Here is a 16,594-nt window from a genome sequence, read left to right as displayed (position 1 = left end):
GGTGCCCGGTAGGTGTGCCCATTGGGTGGGTGTGGCCAATTGGGTGGGTGTAGCTGATTGGGTGGGCGTGGCTGCGGTGGTAACGGCAGACTGGGTGAGACTAAAAGGTTTAATCAATCAATTCCAACTTTGCAAGATCTTTTTTTTTCCCGCAAGAAGTTGAAATTGACGGATTGATTGAACCGTTTTTGGGGTTTTTTGCACATAGCGGCGGAGGCCTAAAGCGAAAAGGTTTTATAAAACCCAGCTGAAGGCCTAGGACATGTGCCCACAGAGAGGGCTCTGAGTGCCGCCTCTGGCACGCGTGCGATAGGTTCTCCACCACTGCCCTAGGAAAAGGATGGAAATTCTTTGACTTCCCCTGCTATTTTCTAAGCTTTATTTAAATGCAACTTAATCTTAGCAGAGTTTCGTTTTTAAGATAACTCTCCAAAACGCATTTCAAGTCGTCCAAACTTTACTCATTCAAAATAATAATAATAAAAAAAACCTGCGGTGGACTTTCTTCACTGCTGACTAGGCAGAACTGTTTGAATAACCTGCAGCGTTTCGATGGTAAGAAACTTGCTTATTTCTAATTACAACAATTCATTTTGTGACTGAAGTTACAACAGCACTGAAAATGGCGACTTATGACCGTTTTTTACACTTATGACCATTTTTCACACTTATGACGACTGCAGCATCTCCATGGTCACGTGATCAACATTCGGAGGCTTGGCAACTGACATGTACTTATGACGGTTGCAGTGTCCCGGGGTCACGTGATCTCCTTTTGCGACCTTCTGGCAAGCAAAGACAATGGGAAAGCCAGATTCACTTAACAACCGGGCTACTAACTTAGCAACTACAGTGTTTTACTTAACAACTGTGGCAAGAAAGGTCATAAAATGGGGCAAAATTCACTTAACAACCGTCTCGCTTAGCAACATAAATTTGGGGCTCAGTTCTCTGGTCATAAGTTGGGGACCAGCTGTATTCATTTTTTATTCTTGCAACGAGAGGAAAAATTTAGCGTCTAGCCTTTAGTCCTATATTTGCATAGATAGCCTATATTTTATTGATTCCATCCACAAATGCTATAATTACCCTTCCCGAGAATTCTTTCCTTGGACAAGTCAGTTTATTCTAATAGGAATTTGCCTATCTTCCAAAGGTTAGTGCTGCTTGCCAACACAGCTTCATTAATGCCTTGATCACTTTCTGACATTTATCTTGTAATTTTCCAGAGCTGTTAAGTCTCAGTAGAAAACACTAAATGGCACTTGGAACTAGACAGATAATAAAGGTGTCTTGGAGAGCAAATACATTCACTGGGCTAAAATTGTTTATGTAGTCAGTTAGTAAGAGATGTAATCAGAGAATACATGATATTTTTTTAAAAAAAAAAATCATGTCCTTGGACTGCAGCAGCACGTTAAATGCTAAGGAGGCCAGGTTGATAGGAAAGAGGACATTTTTATCCTGGAAAGATAATATCTTTTTAAATAATTCAGATCTGCCTGCAATTTTCAGACCATAATAAACATATTCTATCCTATTATTTTTACTATTTGCAATATGCATAGATCCTGCTTTTAATCCTAAGAACTCAGGAGAGCATGTCAGGTGTTTTTTTTTTTAACCTCAAAAAAAAAAAAACCCTAGTAAAATTGGTTTACAGAAAGATAATTAGAATATCGGCAGTCCTCGATTTACAACTGTTCATTTAGTGACCGTTCAAAGCTACAACGGCACTGAAAACGGTGACACGTGGCCATTTTCCTCGCTTATGGCCATTGCAGCATCCCCAGGGTCACGTGATCAAAATTCGGAGGCTTGGCAACTGACGGTTGCAGTGGTGTCCCGGGGTCATGTGATCCCCTTTTGCGGACTTTCTGACAAGCAAATTCAATGGGGAAGCCAGATTCACTTAACAACTGTGTTACTGACTTAACAACTTCACTTAACAACTGTAGCAAGAAGGGTCGTAAACTGGGCCAAAATTCACTTTAACAAAAACCTCACTTAGCAACAGACATTTTGGGCTCATAAGGCGAGGACCACCTGCGCAGGTTTGGTTGCTGTACCAAGCCAGACAGTTTGTGAAGGGAACATTATTAAGTTCACGGAATATGCCAAAAGAAGGAATGCTCCTGCGGTTGAATTTTAGGAAAGGTCTTATGTAAAATAGGTCAATAGGAACACCAGGGAGTGAAGGACACGTGAGTGGTCTCTCCTTCGGTGGATGACTTCAAGTATTAGGAGGGCCTGGAGCAGTGGTTCTCAACCTTTTTAATGCCACGACCCCCAACCGGTCGTAAGTTGAGGACTACCCAACCGGTCGTAAGTCAAGGACTACCCAACCGGTCGTAAGTCGAGGACTTTCCCTGCCCGGGAGCGCCGTGCATGTGTGGTGCCGCCCCCCTGCGCCGGCCGAGGCGTAGCTGGCAAGCGGCAGAGACGGCGCAGGCCGACCACCGGCTGGGCCACCAGCTGGCCCAGCCCAAGGGAGGTAAGGCACCCGCCGGGCCCCACGCGTGCCAGCAACCCTCCCTGCGCCGCCGGCCTCCCACCTCCCACCCCTGGCCCTCTTTTGCTTACATTTTTAGTAGTTGCTCAGCAGGGAGGGGTGGAAGCTTCCAGACAGCTCGCCTTCACTGCAGACAACTTGCAGCACCGTTTGCAGAATGGGACTTTGGGCGGGCTCAGCAGGGCAGAGACAGCCTGGACAATTCCTATTGGCTTTTGAAAGCCAATAGAATTAGACTCTATTCAAAAGAGTCTATTCTGTTGGCTTTCAAAAGCCAATAGAATAAAAGGGAGTAGCACAGCTAAGGAAAAGGGGGGAAAAATGGTGGGCTGCATTGTTTGGCGACCCCCGTGAAATGGTCGTTCGACCGCAAATGGGGTCCCGACCCACAGGTTGAGAACCACTGGCCTGGAGAGGCCTCCCTTCTAAGCTCCTTTAATTTGGATTCCTGAAATCAGCAGAAAATTGGGCTGAATGGCTCCACAACTCTCTTCCAGCTAGGAGCCTATGAAAGCTTGCTGTGATGTCCTGATCGATACCATGTGTGATGACAAGACTTGGCTTTCTACCTCTTGCTGAGCAATGAATTATTCACCCCATTTTAGCCTTGCCTGTGATTTATAAAGATCTTCTCTGTTGGCTTCATAGACATTCAAACCTGCTGCTTTAAGGGTGTGATAGAAGTTCACATTTACACATCTGAACGCTCCACAGATTATTCGTGTTGAAAGATGGGATTGTGGGGCAGGGAGGAGGAGGAGGAAGGAGGAGGTAGAAAAGGAGCAGGAGGAGGAAGGTGGAGGTGGAAAAGGAGGAGAAAGGTGACGCTGAATCTGAAGAAGGAGAGAGAAAGAAGGAAAAAGAGAAGGAAGATGGAGATAGAGGAGAAGGAGAAGGAAGGTGGAGATAGAGCTGGAAGAGGAGAAGGAGAAAGAGAAGGAAGGTGAAGATGGAGGAGGAGGAGAAGGAAGATGGAGGAGAAAGAAGCAAGGTGGAGGTAGAAAAGGAGGAGGAAGAAGGTGGTGCTGAAGCTGAAGGAGAGAGAAAAGTAGAAGGAGAAGGAAGGTGGAGATGAAGGAGAAGAAGAAAGAGAAGGAAGGTGAAGATGGAGGAGAAGGAGGTAAGGTGGAAATGGAGATAGAGGAGAAGGAGAAGGAAGCTGGAGCTGAAGGAGCAGGAGCAGGAGAAGAAGGAGAAAGAGGAGAAAGGTGGAGATGGAGGAGAAGGAGAAGAAGAAAGAGAAGAAAGGTGGAGATGGAGGAGAAGGAGTAGAAGAAAGAGAAGGAAGGTGGACATGGAGGAGGAGAAGAAGGAGAAGAAGAAAGAAGGAAGGTGGAGATAGAGGAGGAGAAGGAGAAGAAGAAAGAGAAGGAAGGTGGAGGTGAAGATGAAGGAGAAGGAGAAGGAAGGCGGAGCTGAAGGAGCAGGAGAAGAAAAAGGAGAAGAAGGAGAAAGAGAAGGAAGGTGGAGATGCAGGAGAAGGAGAAGAAGAAAGAGAAGGAAGGTGGAGGTGATGAAGGAGAAGGAGAAGGAAGGCGGAGCTGAAGGAGCAGGAGAAGAAAAAGGAGAAGGAGAAAGAGAATGAAGGTGGAGATGGAGGAGAAGGAGAAGGAAGGTGGAAGTGGAGGAGGGTTTTAATGGAGATTCTACTGAAAGAAATAAAGATCCCTATAACAGTCTTTCTCATTGATTAGAATTTTATATATGAGAATGAATTGTATGTTGCTTAATTTTAATGGTTTTCTCAAAGTATCTTGAGAATTCGAGTTGAAATTCCTCCATAAGGAATTTCCCACCTTTAAAGAATTATGGCTCACAGAGGTGTTTATGGAAAAGGGATTACAAAACCTGTCCAGGTGTTCTTCTGGAGAAATGTGTGAAAAATTAGGAATTCTAGGAGTTGTAGTTCCAGGCCATGAGGAAAGCTACAGGTAGTCCTCGACTTACAACAGTTCGTTTAGTGACTGTTCGTAGTTACAACAGCACTGAAAAAGTGACTTCTGACCATTTTTCACACTTAACGACCGTTGCAGCATCCCCATGATCACATGATCAAAATTTGGCCACTTGGCAACCGACTCATAGTTATGACAGTTGCAGTGTCCCGGGAGTCACGTGATCCCATTTTGCGACCACCTGACAAGCAAAGTCAACGGGGGAAGCCAGATTCACTTAACAACCCTGTTGCTAACTTACCAACTGCAGTGATTCACTTAACAACTGTGGCAAATAAGGTCATAAAATGGGGCAAAACTCACAACAATTGTTTCACTTAGCAACAGAAATCTTGGGCTCAGTTGTGGTCATAAGTTGAGGACTCCCTGCATTCTATGGCACTTATGGGAAAGTTATCCCCAACAAATTAGATATGGGCTGTGGAACCCTTTTTGGCATGATTTTAGATCCCCCGCCAAAAAAAGTTAAAAACAAAATCCCTAAGGACTTTAGCTCTTTTAAGTTCATCACTGCAAATCAATTTAAATAGTGTCTGAAAGTTCCAAGTCAAGAAACTGGCATTAGTCCAGAGTGAATTAATCTGAAATTAATTTGATTTTGAAAGGCTCCATCTGGTTATGTTTGGAAAAGGCAGTTAGACAGAGAAAGGAAGATATAAACAAATGATCATCTGTATTCTCCATGCCAGATGTTTTCTGGTTTTTTTCCTTCCCCCTTTTTAAAAAATGAAGAATATTTTTTTTTTAAGTGATGGAAAAGGTGATGATGCGGGCTGTCTCTTGAAGTGGCAGTAATTTGCTTTTTACAAATGTTTTCTTTTTAAAAAATAAAATAAAATCAGAGGTTCTAATAGAAAAGAAATGGACAGAAGACTTCAAGAGATATAACATTACTAATCTTAAAAACTGAGAATTGGACAGCCGTAATGTAATTTCATTGACAAGAGTCACACAAAAGAAAACGAGGGTGAAATTGACAGCGTGCTATAAAATTAGGGCATTTAAACTGAAATAGAGTGAAAGACACATTATCAACCTCAAGCATATGACCTGAAATTGCAACCAATTTTTTTCCACATCTGCAAAGAACTATATTATTTATAAGCTGCAGTTTGTTAACCGCACTATGGCAGTCCGATTCATGCAACATGCTAAACTACGCCACGACTTAACCAATCACGGAGTTCGCACAAGTGCTAACCTGCTCTAAGAGAGCCATTCCAGCTTATCACATTGTGTGAGACCCCACTGGGCCTACACCCCATAGTTGTATACAATGACATGTAAGGTTCTAATGCAGTGGTTCTCAACCTTTTTAATGCCGCGATCCCGAACCGGTCGTAAGTCGAGGACTACCTGTATTTCCCTGCCTGGGAGTGGCGCGCATGTGTGGTGCTGCCCCCTGCGCCAGCCGAGGCGTAGCTGGCAAGGGGCAGTGACGGCGCAGGGTGACCACTGGCTGGGCCACCAGCTGGCCCAGCCCAAGGAGGTAAGCTACCCGCTGGGCCCCACGCGCGCCAGCTAGCCTCCCTGCACCCGCCGCTGCCCCGCTAGCCTTACCTTGGCCGCCACCCGTTTGGGGTGGCAGCAGGCAGGCCCAGGCGCTTCTGGGCGGCCACGGCAAGCAGCAGCAACGGCACATGGCGACCACCAGCTGGGCCACCAGCTGGCCCAGCCCAAGGGAGGTAAGCTACCCACCGGGCCCCACACGTGCCAGCAGCCCTCCCTGCGCCCGCCGGCCTCCCACCCCTGGCCCTCTTTTACTTACTTTTAGCAGGTGCTCAGCAGGGAGGGAAGCTTTCCAGAAAGTTCGCCTTGCAGCACCGTTTGTAGACTGGGGCTTTTGGCGGGCTCAGCAGGGCAGAGACAGCCTGGACAATTCCTATTGGCTTTTGAAAGCCAATAGAATTAGACTCTATTCAAGAGAGTCTATTCTATTGGCTTTCGAAAGCCAATAGATTCTATTGGCTTTCGAACACCAATAGAATAGAGTCTCTTGAATAGAGTCTATTCTATTGGCTTTCAAAAGCCAATAGAATAAGAGGGAGTAGCACAGCTAAAGAAAAGGGGAAAAAATGACGGACAGCCTTGTTTGGCGACCCCCGTGAAATGGTCATTCGACCCCAAATGGGGTCGCGACCCATAGGTTGAGAACCGCTGTTCTAATGGGAAAAGGAGAGAACTAATCTTCAGCATTTCATTTTTATTTGTTGTCTTTATATTTCACCTGCCATTCAGAAGCATAAGCCAGCAGTGGTTAAGGGGCTGGCCCAGGGGTAGGCAACCTTGGCTCTTTTATGACTCGTGGACTTCAACTCCCAGAATTCCTGAGCCAGCCACGCTGAGGGGAAAGGGAGAGGTTTCCAAGCAGAGCCAGGCTGGCTCAGGAATTCTGGGAGTTGAAGTCCACGAGTCATAAAAGAGCCAAGGTTGCCTACCCCTGGGCTGCTGGCCTAAAAACCAGGAGATGGTGAATTCTAGGTCTGAAGTTTCTTGGATGAGAAGCAAAATGTCTTCAAGGGAAAAAAAACAAAGAAAAGTCCAGTTGCCTTTTGAAAAAGTACCTTTGGGGCAGCCATGACCTGGATGACTGAGCATCTCCATAGACATCATGTTTGGAGAACCTGCATTAGTGTAAGGCAGGGGTCTTCAAACTTGACCCTTTTATGACTTGTGGACTTCAGCTCCCAGAATTCCTCAGCCAGGCTGAGGAATTCTGGGAGTTGAAGTCCACAAGTCATAAAAGGGCCAAGTTTGAAGACCCTGGTCTGGATCCAAGCCTGTAGTTTCATCAAAATGGCCGACTGAGGAATTCTCTTGAAGTCCACAAGTCATAAAAGCGCCAAGTTTGAAAGACCCCTGGTACAAGGGCTTGAAGTTTCCACCCCTCTGGAAATTACATCTCTGTGGCATTTGACCAAAGAAATATTAAATTTAGGGTTTTTATTTTTTATTTTTTAAAAAAAGAAATCTGCTTAACCTGGGATTAGCAACCCTGTTAATGCATTACCCCCCCATATGTGCAATAGCTGCAGTTTTTTGCTTTCTGTAAGCTTGTGTTGTGTTTCCATTGCTCTTTGTATCACATCTTTGAAAGCTCTCCATCATTCGCTGCTACGTCCATTTTTCATTCTGGAATCATTACCAAAATGAGAGCATTGTCCCTACCTTTCACTGGAGATGGATGTGCGCATGGCACATCCATCCTTTTCCTTTTAATGCTCTCTCCCCCTTTCATCTCACAAGTCGGCGGGTTGTTTTGCTTCTTTTGATACTCCCCATTTCATCCCATTTCATTTCATGGTGGGTCTATCTGGAGCCTTGAAACAGAGCCAGCAATGAAAACTAGGATACAATTGGGTGGGCCCCCCTCCTTGTATTCCATATTCGGTTTCCATGTGAATATATCCATTAAAGCCGTATGAATTCCCTTCCACATTCATGGCAGTTTTTTTATTTTTTTAAAGAAAGGGCATGGGCATATTTTCACATACCGGTTGTCCTCGACTTACAACCATTTGTATTGTATTGCGGTGGTTGTGGCTATAATTTTGTTAATTGTAGCACTTTACCTGGAAGGGTTAGTCAGGCCTCACTGTCTTTATTCCTTCCCTTTTGTTCGTTGGCCTTGAATCATATCTCTCAAAATTGCCCTTTCTCTAACCACATTCTTTCTCCCTTTCTCTCTTGTGTTTACTAGCAACGGCACAGCTAACAAAATGAATGGCGCTCTGGATCACTCAGACCAACCAGACCCGGATGCCATTAAGATGTTTGTCGGGCAGATCCCCCGCTCGTGGTCGGAAAAAGAATTGAAAGAACTTTTTGAGCCTTACGGAGCTGTTTACCAGATCAACGTACTCCGAGATCGGAGTCAGAACCCACCCCAAAGTAAAGGTAAGGGCAGGTTGACACCCTGGACCATAGAGGGGTTCTTATTGAGTTGGTGGGCTTCATCTCCAATTGGTTATAAGGTTTCTTAGTGCCTCTCAAGATTGGGGAAATGGTTTCTATATCCAACCATCCATCATAATTGATAAGGAAAGTCACAAATGGTTGTTATTTGGTAAAACATTACCAACCAGATATCTTCAATGCTAGAAGGAAGAGGAGATTGCTTGGATATTTTCTTGCATGTGTTTCATTGCCCAATGAGGTTACATCATCAGTGCTTCAAGCAAGTGTTTATATACAAGCATTTTGCCCTGTCAGTGTTTGTGGATACTGGAGAATTCCTGTAAGACTGCCATTAGGACAAATCCGCCATCAACAGTCACATAGAGATAAACAACATCTACATACCTTTTGAAAGAGACCGTTAAAAAAGCTAAAAAGGAAACAAAAAGAACAAAAGCCCTCATTAGCAATCAATACCAAGAGCTCAACACCAAGATCAACAATATACCAAGAATCAAGCGGTAAACAATACCCCAATCGAGGAACTATTAAGTCAGGCAAAGAAGCTAACAGTAAACAACAGACTAATCAAAGGTCCACCAAGATCATTCCCACCAACAGTGAACAGGATAAGCCACTTGCATATAGCAGAGAGCAAACCCACTCCTTTCAAGCACTGATGATGTTACCTAGTTGGATAATGAAATGTCTGCGAGAAAACAACAAAACTCAGATAGCATGCAGGACCTCACAGTTCAGCCCTGAGCTGCAAATATTCTCTTTTTATCTCTGGTGGCTGTCCTCCAATCTTTGTCTGGTTTCATAAATGACTTCCTTGTCTCTCAGCTAGCTTACTTGTTGCTTTCTTCTCTGCAGTCAAATTCGTCATGCAGTCAAATGGCCAATGTGGTCATTTCAAAGACCCGTGGCATCCTTCTAAATAGTATATCTGTTTTGCTCACGCATGATCAGATATGGTTACCGATTCTGGCTTGCAGACCCATGGCAATCTAAGCTTCTCAAGTTGAAATTTGTGTTGCCGTTTTATAGGCCCACTTCTTCAACTGTGGCTTGCAACGGAAAGTCTGCAAGATACATTCACCACGGAGAGCATTTGAAAGGGGCCTGCAGCTGTCAAAGCTGCACATCCCTAATTTTGCCCTCCACATGCAAACATCTTGAATTTCGTACGTGTCTCTATTTGGACATTTGTTTACTTGCTTCGGTTGTGCTCAATTTCCTCCAGCTTTGCTCAGCTACTGTCACGAGGGTGGAAAAAGACAATATCTTTCAGAATCAAACCGCTTCTAAAGGATCCCAGACAGCTTGGAAGGCTGCAAATGGCAATTATATGATTCCAGGATAGTGCAACAGTCATAAATACATGCCAATTGTGAAGTGCCTGAATTTTAATCTTGTAACCCTGTAACCATTCTGTAATGGTTGTAAGTTTGAGAATTGGCTGTAAGCAGTGGTGGGATTCAGCCAGTTCGCATCACTTCGGCAGAACCGGTAGCTAATTTTTTGTTGCCCAGGCCCAGAATGGACTTCTGGAAGTGGCATCCACACAGAGAACCGGTTGTTCACATATTTAAATTCCACCACACTTTTTCCAGTCCCACTGTAACTTTGAAGAGTCACTATACGAATGGGTGTAAATTGAGGACTGCCTGTATTGGCAACTGAAATTGGGTCTGCAGAATTTCTTGAAAATGTTCTCATTGTTCTGAATTGATTCTCAAATGCAGTAATGATACTCCTGTTGTTATTTTTCAATGTGGAGAGAAGTTCTATTTTTATACATTGGTTTGATAGGATTTGATTTGTCATTTTGGTATTATTCCATTGCCCTTTTTATTAAGTTGCAATTTAAATGAAGATTTATCAGTGAAGTTTAAACCATGAGTTTCACTGCCAAAGGATGTGGGAAAACCACTAATTTGATATATCTTAATTTAAAAGAGAATTTAAGGGCATTTATAGAGTACCTGTTTTTTCAGTGGCTGCCAGTGTAGAAAACAGGAGGACTATTATGTCAGTGTTTACTACTTATTGTATAGAGCTTGGTTTATTTATTTTTTTTTTTTAAAAAAAAACCTGATTTCCAGGAGATTTTTTTTCAACTTCTTAATCAGACCTGAGACTCTGAATTTCCCTGGTCATCTCCCATCCAACTACTAACCAAACTCAACCCTTCTTAGCTTTTTTCACATTACCACCTGCTGTATTTTTTTTTTTTTAAAAAAACTAACATTACTCAGATCAGTCATTTGAAGAACAGGAATACGGATGGATTTGCATGGACATTTGCATATCAAAAGGAGGATAGTCCTTTAATATACAACTTAGAATAGGCTGCATTCTTTGCTGATTTTTACACACGTATAAACATAGCCAAAAGTAGGACAGAAAATAATAGGAGCCAATCTGGATGCAATTTGGACCAATTTCTGACAAGACAGAGAGAAAATGGAAAGAAGAGTTAAAATGTGCATGGTTGATTATGATTGATTATGTGCCATCGAATCGATGTTAACTTTTAGGCACCACTTAGATTTTTTTCCTTGACAATCTCTCCCTGACTTGGTCCTTCAGCTCTGTAATAGCAATAGCAATACCATTTAGACTTATATACCACTTCCTAGTGCTTTACAGCCCCTCTCTAAGTGGTTTACAGAGTCAGCATATTGCCCCCAACAATCTGGGTCCTCATCTTTACTGATCTTGGAAGGATGTCAGGATCGAATTTCTGGCTGTGGGCAGAGTTTGCCCGCAATATTGCATTCTAACCACTGCGCAACCACAGCTTCTTTGATGCATCCATCAACACTATTAATTACGTCCATCCACTTTGTTGCTGGTTGTGCTCTTCTTCTCTTTCCTTCCATCTTTTCCTGCCTTACAGTCTTCTCCAGAGAGGTAATTTAATTTTGCCCTCATTTGGGGGGGGAAGGAAATGAGTGAAAAGAGACTTGTTTATGGATAGCAGGACATCTGAATCCTGAGCATAATGTGGGAGATCGAAAAGGGCAGTCAACTCATGGTTTCAGTGGCTAACTTTTTTTTGACTTTCGTGTTATTATATCTTATACAGGTAGTCCTCAACATACTATTTACAGGAATAGTAACCGTCTGAGGTTACAATGGCGCTGAAAAAAATGACTTATTGTTTTTCACGCTTATGTCCATTGCAGCATTCCCACAGATATGTGATAAAAATTGAGACACTTGGCAACTGATTCATATTTACGTTGATTGCAGTGTCCCGGGCTCTGGTGATCCCCTTTTGTGACTTCTGACAGCAAAGTCAATGGGAAAGCCAGATTCACTTGACAAGCGTGTTACTGACCTAACAACTGAGTAATTCACTTAACAACCAAGGCAAAAAAGGTCATAAAATGGGGCAAAACTCATTTAACAACTGCTTCACTGAGCAATAGAAATTTTGGGCTCAATTGTAAGGTTGTTAAGTCAAGGAGTATCTGTATGACAAATGACCAGGTCTTCAACGTTCTTTCAATCTTCTTTAGTTTCACATTTACAGCAAATACAATATCTATGAAGATGGCCAAGTAAGATAAGATAAATAAGATAAGCTTTATTGTCATTTTTTTTTAACTGGGCACAATGGCACGCATCAAACAATGAAATTGTGTTGCCCGCTCTCAAAATGAAACACATACATGACACACACCTAAAACATACTATGATCTCAAGGCAGTGGTCTCCCTTCAACACATTTTTTTTTCAAGCGGTTGGTCATTGTCCTGAACAAAAATCTGATTGTCCTTTTCACGACATCCCAGCAGTATTGGAGTTAAATACTTGGACTTCTCAGCAATTGAGCCAGAGTAGGGATTTTCAGACTGCCGCATCCCAGCTGCAGCCTGTTTCGTAATTGACAGAGCACAATATTGATTGTGGGCTTATTAAAACCACATGCACATTTTTTTGCACAGAGCAGGCTGTGCAAAACAAACCCAAGCTGATCTACCAAAGTCTTTCTCCGCCATCAATGTCCTTCATTTACGCCCAATTAGTTCTGTCTGTTTACATCTGGTTGTAAAGAAGCAGAAAACGGGAATAGATGAGCTGGAATTTTGGCTTTCCTCTTTCTGTTTTTTACTAAGTACGTTTTTATTGCCGTTCAAATTCTTTACCCTCCTTTTTGTTTTGTTTTTGGCTGGTAGCTTTTTATACTTCAAACTAAAGAGCTTAACACTTATTTTCTATTTCTGTGAGATTGCTATCTGCCATCACTTCAGTCATCTCGGTTTGTGACTTAGTTTCTGTTCTGTCACTGAATCTTGTTAAAGCTTGTGATTCCTCAGGAAAGTAAAGACAAAGATTTCCTTGTCCAGTCATGTCCAACTAGAGGCATGGTGCTCATTGGACTCAATGACCTCCAAGGTCCCTTCCAACTTTATTGTTGTTGTTGTTGTTGTTGTTGTTGTTGTTATGGATCATCGCAGAGTCAGCCAGATGTTCAGACTGGATTTGGCATTTTGTCTACCTATCGAGTCCTTACCCAGGACCTGGGATAGGCAGATGTGGATGTTTGATGGTATTACAGGTATCGTCGCAGGATGGAAGCAGTTCCTAATAAGGCCGCCTTTTGCAATTGACTAATATCAAATTTGTCAATGCCAATGGTGTTCAAGTGGTGCTCCAGTTGTTTTGGGATTGCGCCCAAGGAGCCTATGACTATTGGTACTACCCTTGCTTGCTTTTGCCACAGTCTTTCTATTTCTATTTGTAGGTCTTTGTATTTTGTTATCTTCTCCAGTTCTTTCTCGTCAATTCTGCTGTCTCCAGGCACTGCCACGTCCACTATCCAGACTTTTTTGTCTTTCTTATTGACAATTGTTAGGTCTGGGGTGTTATGTTGCAGGTGATGATGATGATGATGATTATTATTATTATTATTATTATTATTATTATTATTATTATTATTTCTTAGCCAAGGGAGCCAGTGTTGTCTGAAGACTCTTTCCATGGCCCTGTAACCAGCATGGCTATATGCCAAAGGCGCACAGAACACTGTTATCTTCCCACTGAAGTGGTTCCCATTTATCTACTTGCATTTGCATGCTTTAGAACTGCTGGATGGGCTGGAGCTGGGAGCAAAAATGGGAACTCACCCTGTTGCATAGAACTCAGGTCTCAAACCTGGAGGTCAACTCTCCAAACTCAGCACCTTTAATCGCTGAGCAGAGACATTAATATATATAGATATCAATCAGAATAGAGCTGGAAGGACCTTGGAAGTCTCCTGGTCCAACCCCTTGCTCAGGCAGGAAACCCTATACCAGGGGTAGGCAACCTTGGCTCTTTTATGACTTGTGGACTGGCTCAGGAATGCTGGGAGTTGAAGTCCACGAGTCATAAAAGAGCCAAGGTTGCCTACCCCTGCCCTATACCATTTCAGTCAAGTGATTGTCCAGTCTTCTTAAAAACCTCCAGTGATGAAGCACCCATGACTTCTGGAGGCAGGCTGTTCCACTGATTAATTGTCCTCACTGTTAGGAAGTTTCTCCTGAATTCCAGGTTGCTTCTCTCCTCGATTAGTTTCCATCCCTTGTTTTTTGTCCTGCCCTCTGGTGCTTTGGAAAATAAGTTGACCCCTTCCTCTTTGTGACAACTGACTGAGAGTTCTAGTCCCGCCTTAGGCATGAAAGCCAGCTGGGTGACTTTGGACCCGTCTCTGTCTTAGCCCAACCCATCTCACAGGGTTGTTACAGCAGAGGTTCTCTTACTACAGGGCTCTTCAAACTGGGCCCTTTTATGACTTGTGGACTTCAACTCCCAGAATTCCTCAGCCAGCCTCCATTTTGTTTGTTAGATTTAAGACAGGGCTCTTCAAATTGGGCCCTTTTATGACTTGTGGACTTCAACTCCCAGAATTCCTCAGTTAGCATGCCTGTCTGAGGAATTCTGGGAGTTGAAGTCCACAAGTCATAAAAGGGCCAAGTTTGAAGAACCCTGTCTTAATACAAGGATCTTCAATGCTTCTCTATTTCCCAAGTTAAAAACTACTATTGTATTTGACAGTCGCAACCTAAATGCATAAAAATTTATCTTAGATTCCTGCTTAGTTTGACTCTGTTATTTAAATTTAGTAGCTAAAGCAGTGGGGTTGTGCACTGAGAGAACACACAGAACACACAGTTGTGGTTGATTGGTACCGGAGTGCTGGGTCCTACGTGAGGCAATCTATGCTGTGATTGGTTGCTGTGGGTGTGGAGGGGGCGTTTCCCTTTTTCCTGCCCTTTTCTTCTGTGTCCTCTGTGATTTACCTCATGATGCTCCTGTTTCCCTGACCAGCTTGTTTGATGTATATAAGTGATGTAAAATATAATTAGTTATATAAAATTGCAAGTTCATGTCAGGGTCCCTGACTTCATTTGAACACCTGCTGTGCAATTCCCTGAAGGACTCATATTCTAGCACGAAACTACAAAAATAAAACTTCCTGTTGATTAGCAAATCCAACTGAAATTGAAGCTGGGTTATTGTGTTTTACTATACAAGCTGTGTTTCTCAAACTTGGCCACTTGGAGATATGTGGATTTCAACTCCCACAATTCCCCTGCCAGCCAGCCAAGACAGCCAAAAGAGTACTCTATTGCATAAAACCTGCTAGATTATTTTTCAGGCCCCAGTCCAAGGAGTATCCTACTTTCCAGCTTTTGACTGATGAGATTTAAACCAGAAAGATATACAATTTCCAACCAAGTAAAGAAATTAGAGATCTGGCTGATGATCAGAAGTACATCCTATCTGGCAATGGGAATCAATACCGTTCCACTCACTGAGTAAATGGCTTCTCAAAAACAGAAAGAAAAAGAAACAGAGAGAGAGAGAGGAAAGAAAAAAAGAAAGAAAGAAAGAAAGAAAGAAAGAAAGAAAGAAAGAAAGAAAGAAAGAAAGAAAGAAAGGAAGGAAGGAAGAAAGAAAGAAAGAGGGTGGGTGGGTGGAAGGAAAGAGGGAAGGAAGGAAGGAAGGAAGGAAGGAAGGAAGGAAGGAAGGAAGGAAGGAAGGAAGGAAGGAAGGAAGGAAGGATCACCATTGTAGGCTGAAGGATGAAAAAAGACAAGTTGTGAGGAAGGAAAGAAAAAAATCCTTGAAATGCAGAGAAAGATTTTTTCTTAATGCTGGATAGAAATTATCCTTGAAGGAGAGTTTTTAAAAAGAGAAAGAAAAAGAAGATGTTTCAAGGTGAATGATGCATTGAAAATGTTGTTTGGATTAGGAGAGCCACAGATGTTATGAAAAAAGCCAAGCCTTGAAAAAAAAAATCTGGAAGAATAGTTCACGGAAGCTGAAATATATTCAGAATAAGGCATAAAGGAAAAAAAATAGAATATGGATAATATATCCATAGGGGGGGGGAAGCATAAATAAATCCTGCCTTAGCGAAGAAAGCCAGGTGGGTGACTTTGCGCCAATCATCAGGAGATTGTGAGTTCTAGTCCCGCCTTAGGCACGAAAGCCAGGTGGGTGGCTTTGGGCCAGTCATTCTCTCAGTCCAATCCAGGGGTCTTCAAACTTGGCAACTTTAAGACTTGTGGACTTCAACTTCCAGGTGCTACTGCCAGTAGGGACAAGAAGCGTATTTCTAAAATAATCAAGAATGGCAGCAAGGACTGTGATGTGGAGGCTATTGTACACCTTGGCACTAATGATCTGTCCCAAAAAGATGTACTCTCTGTGCAGAATGATTTCCAGAACTTGGGGAAGGAACTTAGCAGAATAGGCTGTAGGCTTACTTTCTCAGAGGTTTTACCAGTGTATAAGGAGCAAAACGGAAAAGGCCAGCGCATAGCACAATTCAATATGTGGCTAAAGGAGTGGTGTACAGGGGAAGGCTTTGGATATATTAGTCACGATGTCAGTAGCTCGTCCCATCAAAAGATGTACAAAAGAGATGGTTTGCATCCATCAAAAAAAGGGACTGAATTACTCGGCTATAAATTCACAGATTTTCTGGAGGGAAATTTAAACTAAACAGCGGGGACAGGGAGTTAATTGATACGGAACAACCCTGTCCCCGGCAATTTAAAAACTATAAGGCTATCAGTGCATGTAGCACAGATGTGTGTGTGGACAAGAATACCAACCTTGCTACCAATCAAAATGAAGCCTCTAATAGCGAGTGCCATATAAAGTGCACTAACCAAATAGGTGGTAAGACAATAGGGGAACTCAGGCACCACACAGGTTATGTAGA

At 42.9% G+C, this 16,594-nt stretch overlaps 1 protein-coding gene across 13 annotated transcripts in view; it reads left to right on the top strand.

Annotated features, from left to right (window-relative positions):
* CELF2 (CUGBP Elav-like family member 2) overlaps nucleotides 1–16,594 on the top strand; it is a 341,120-nt gene that overhangs the window by 133,323 nt on the left and 191,203 nt on the right. For all 13 annotated transcript variants that reach the window (XM_039347407.1, XM_039347406.1, XM_039347410.1 and 10 more), the window contains exon 2: nucleotides 8,168–8,364. In XM_039347407.1, the coding sequence (XP_039203341.1) occupies nucleotides 8,168–8,364 (197 nt within the window). The remainder of the gene's footprint in view (nucleotides 1–8,167; nucleotides 8,365–16,594) is intronic.

The sequence above is a fragment of the Crotalus tigris genome, unplaced genomic scaffold (assembly GCF_016545835.1).
Source record: "Crotalus tigris isolate CLP2741 ecotype Arizona unplaced genomic scaffold, ASM1654583v1 scf7180000018068.1947079, whole genome shotgun sequence".
Lineage (NCBI taxonomy): Eukaryota > Metazoa > Chordata > Lepidosauria > Squamata > Viperidae > Crotalus > Crotalus tigris.
The sequence above is the reverse complement of the archived record's forward strand: the minus strand, read 5'-3'. Positions and strand labels throughout refer to the sequence as shown.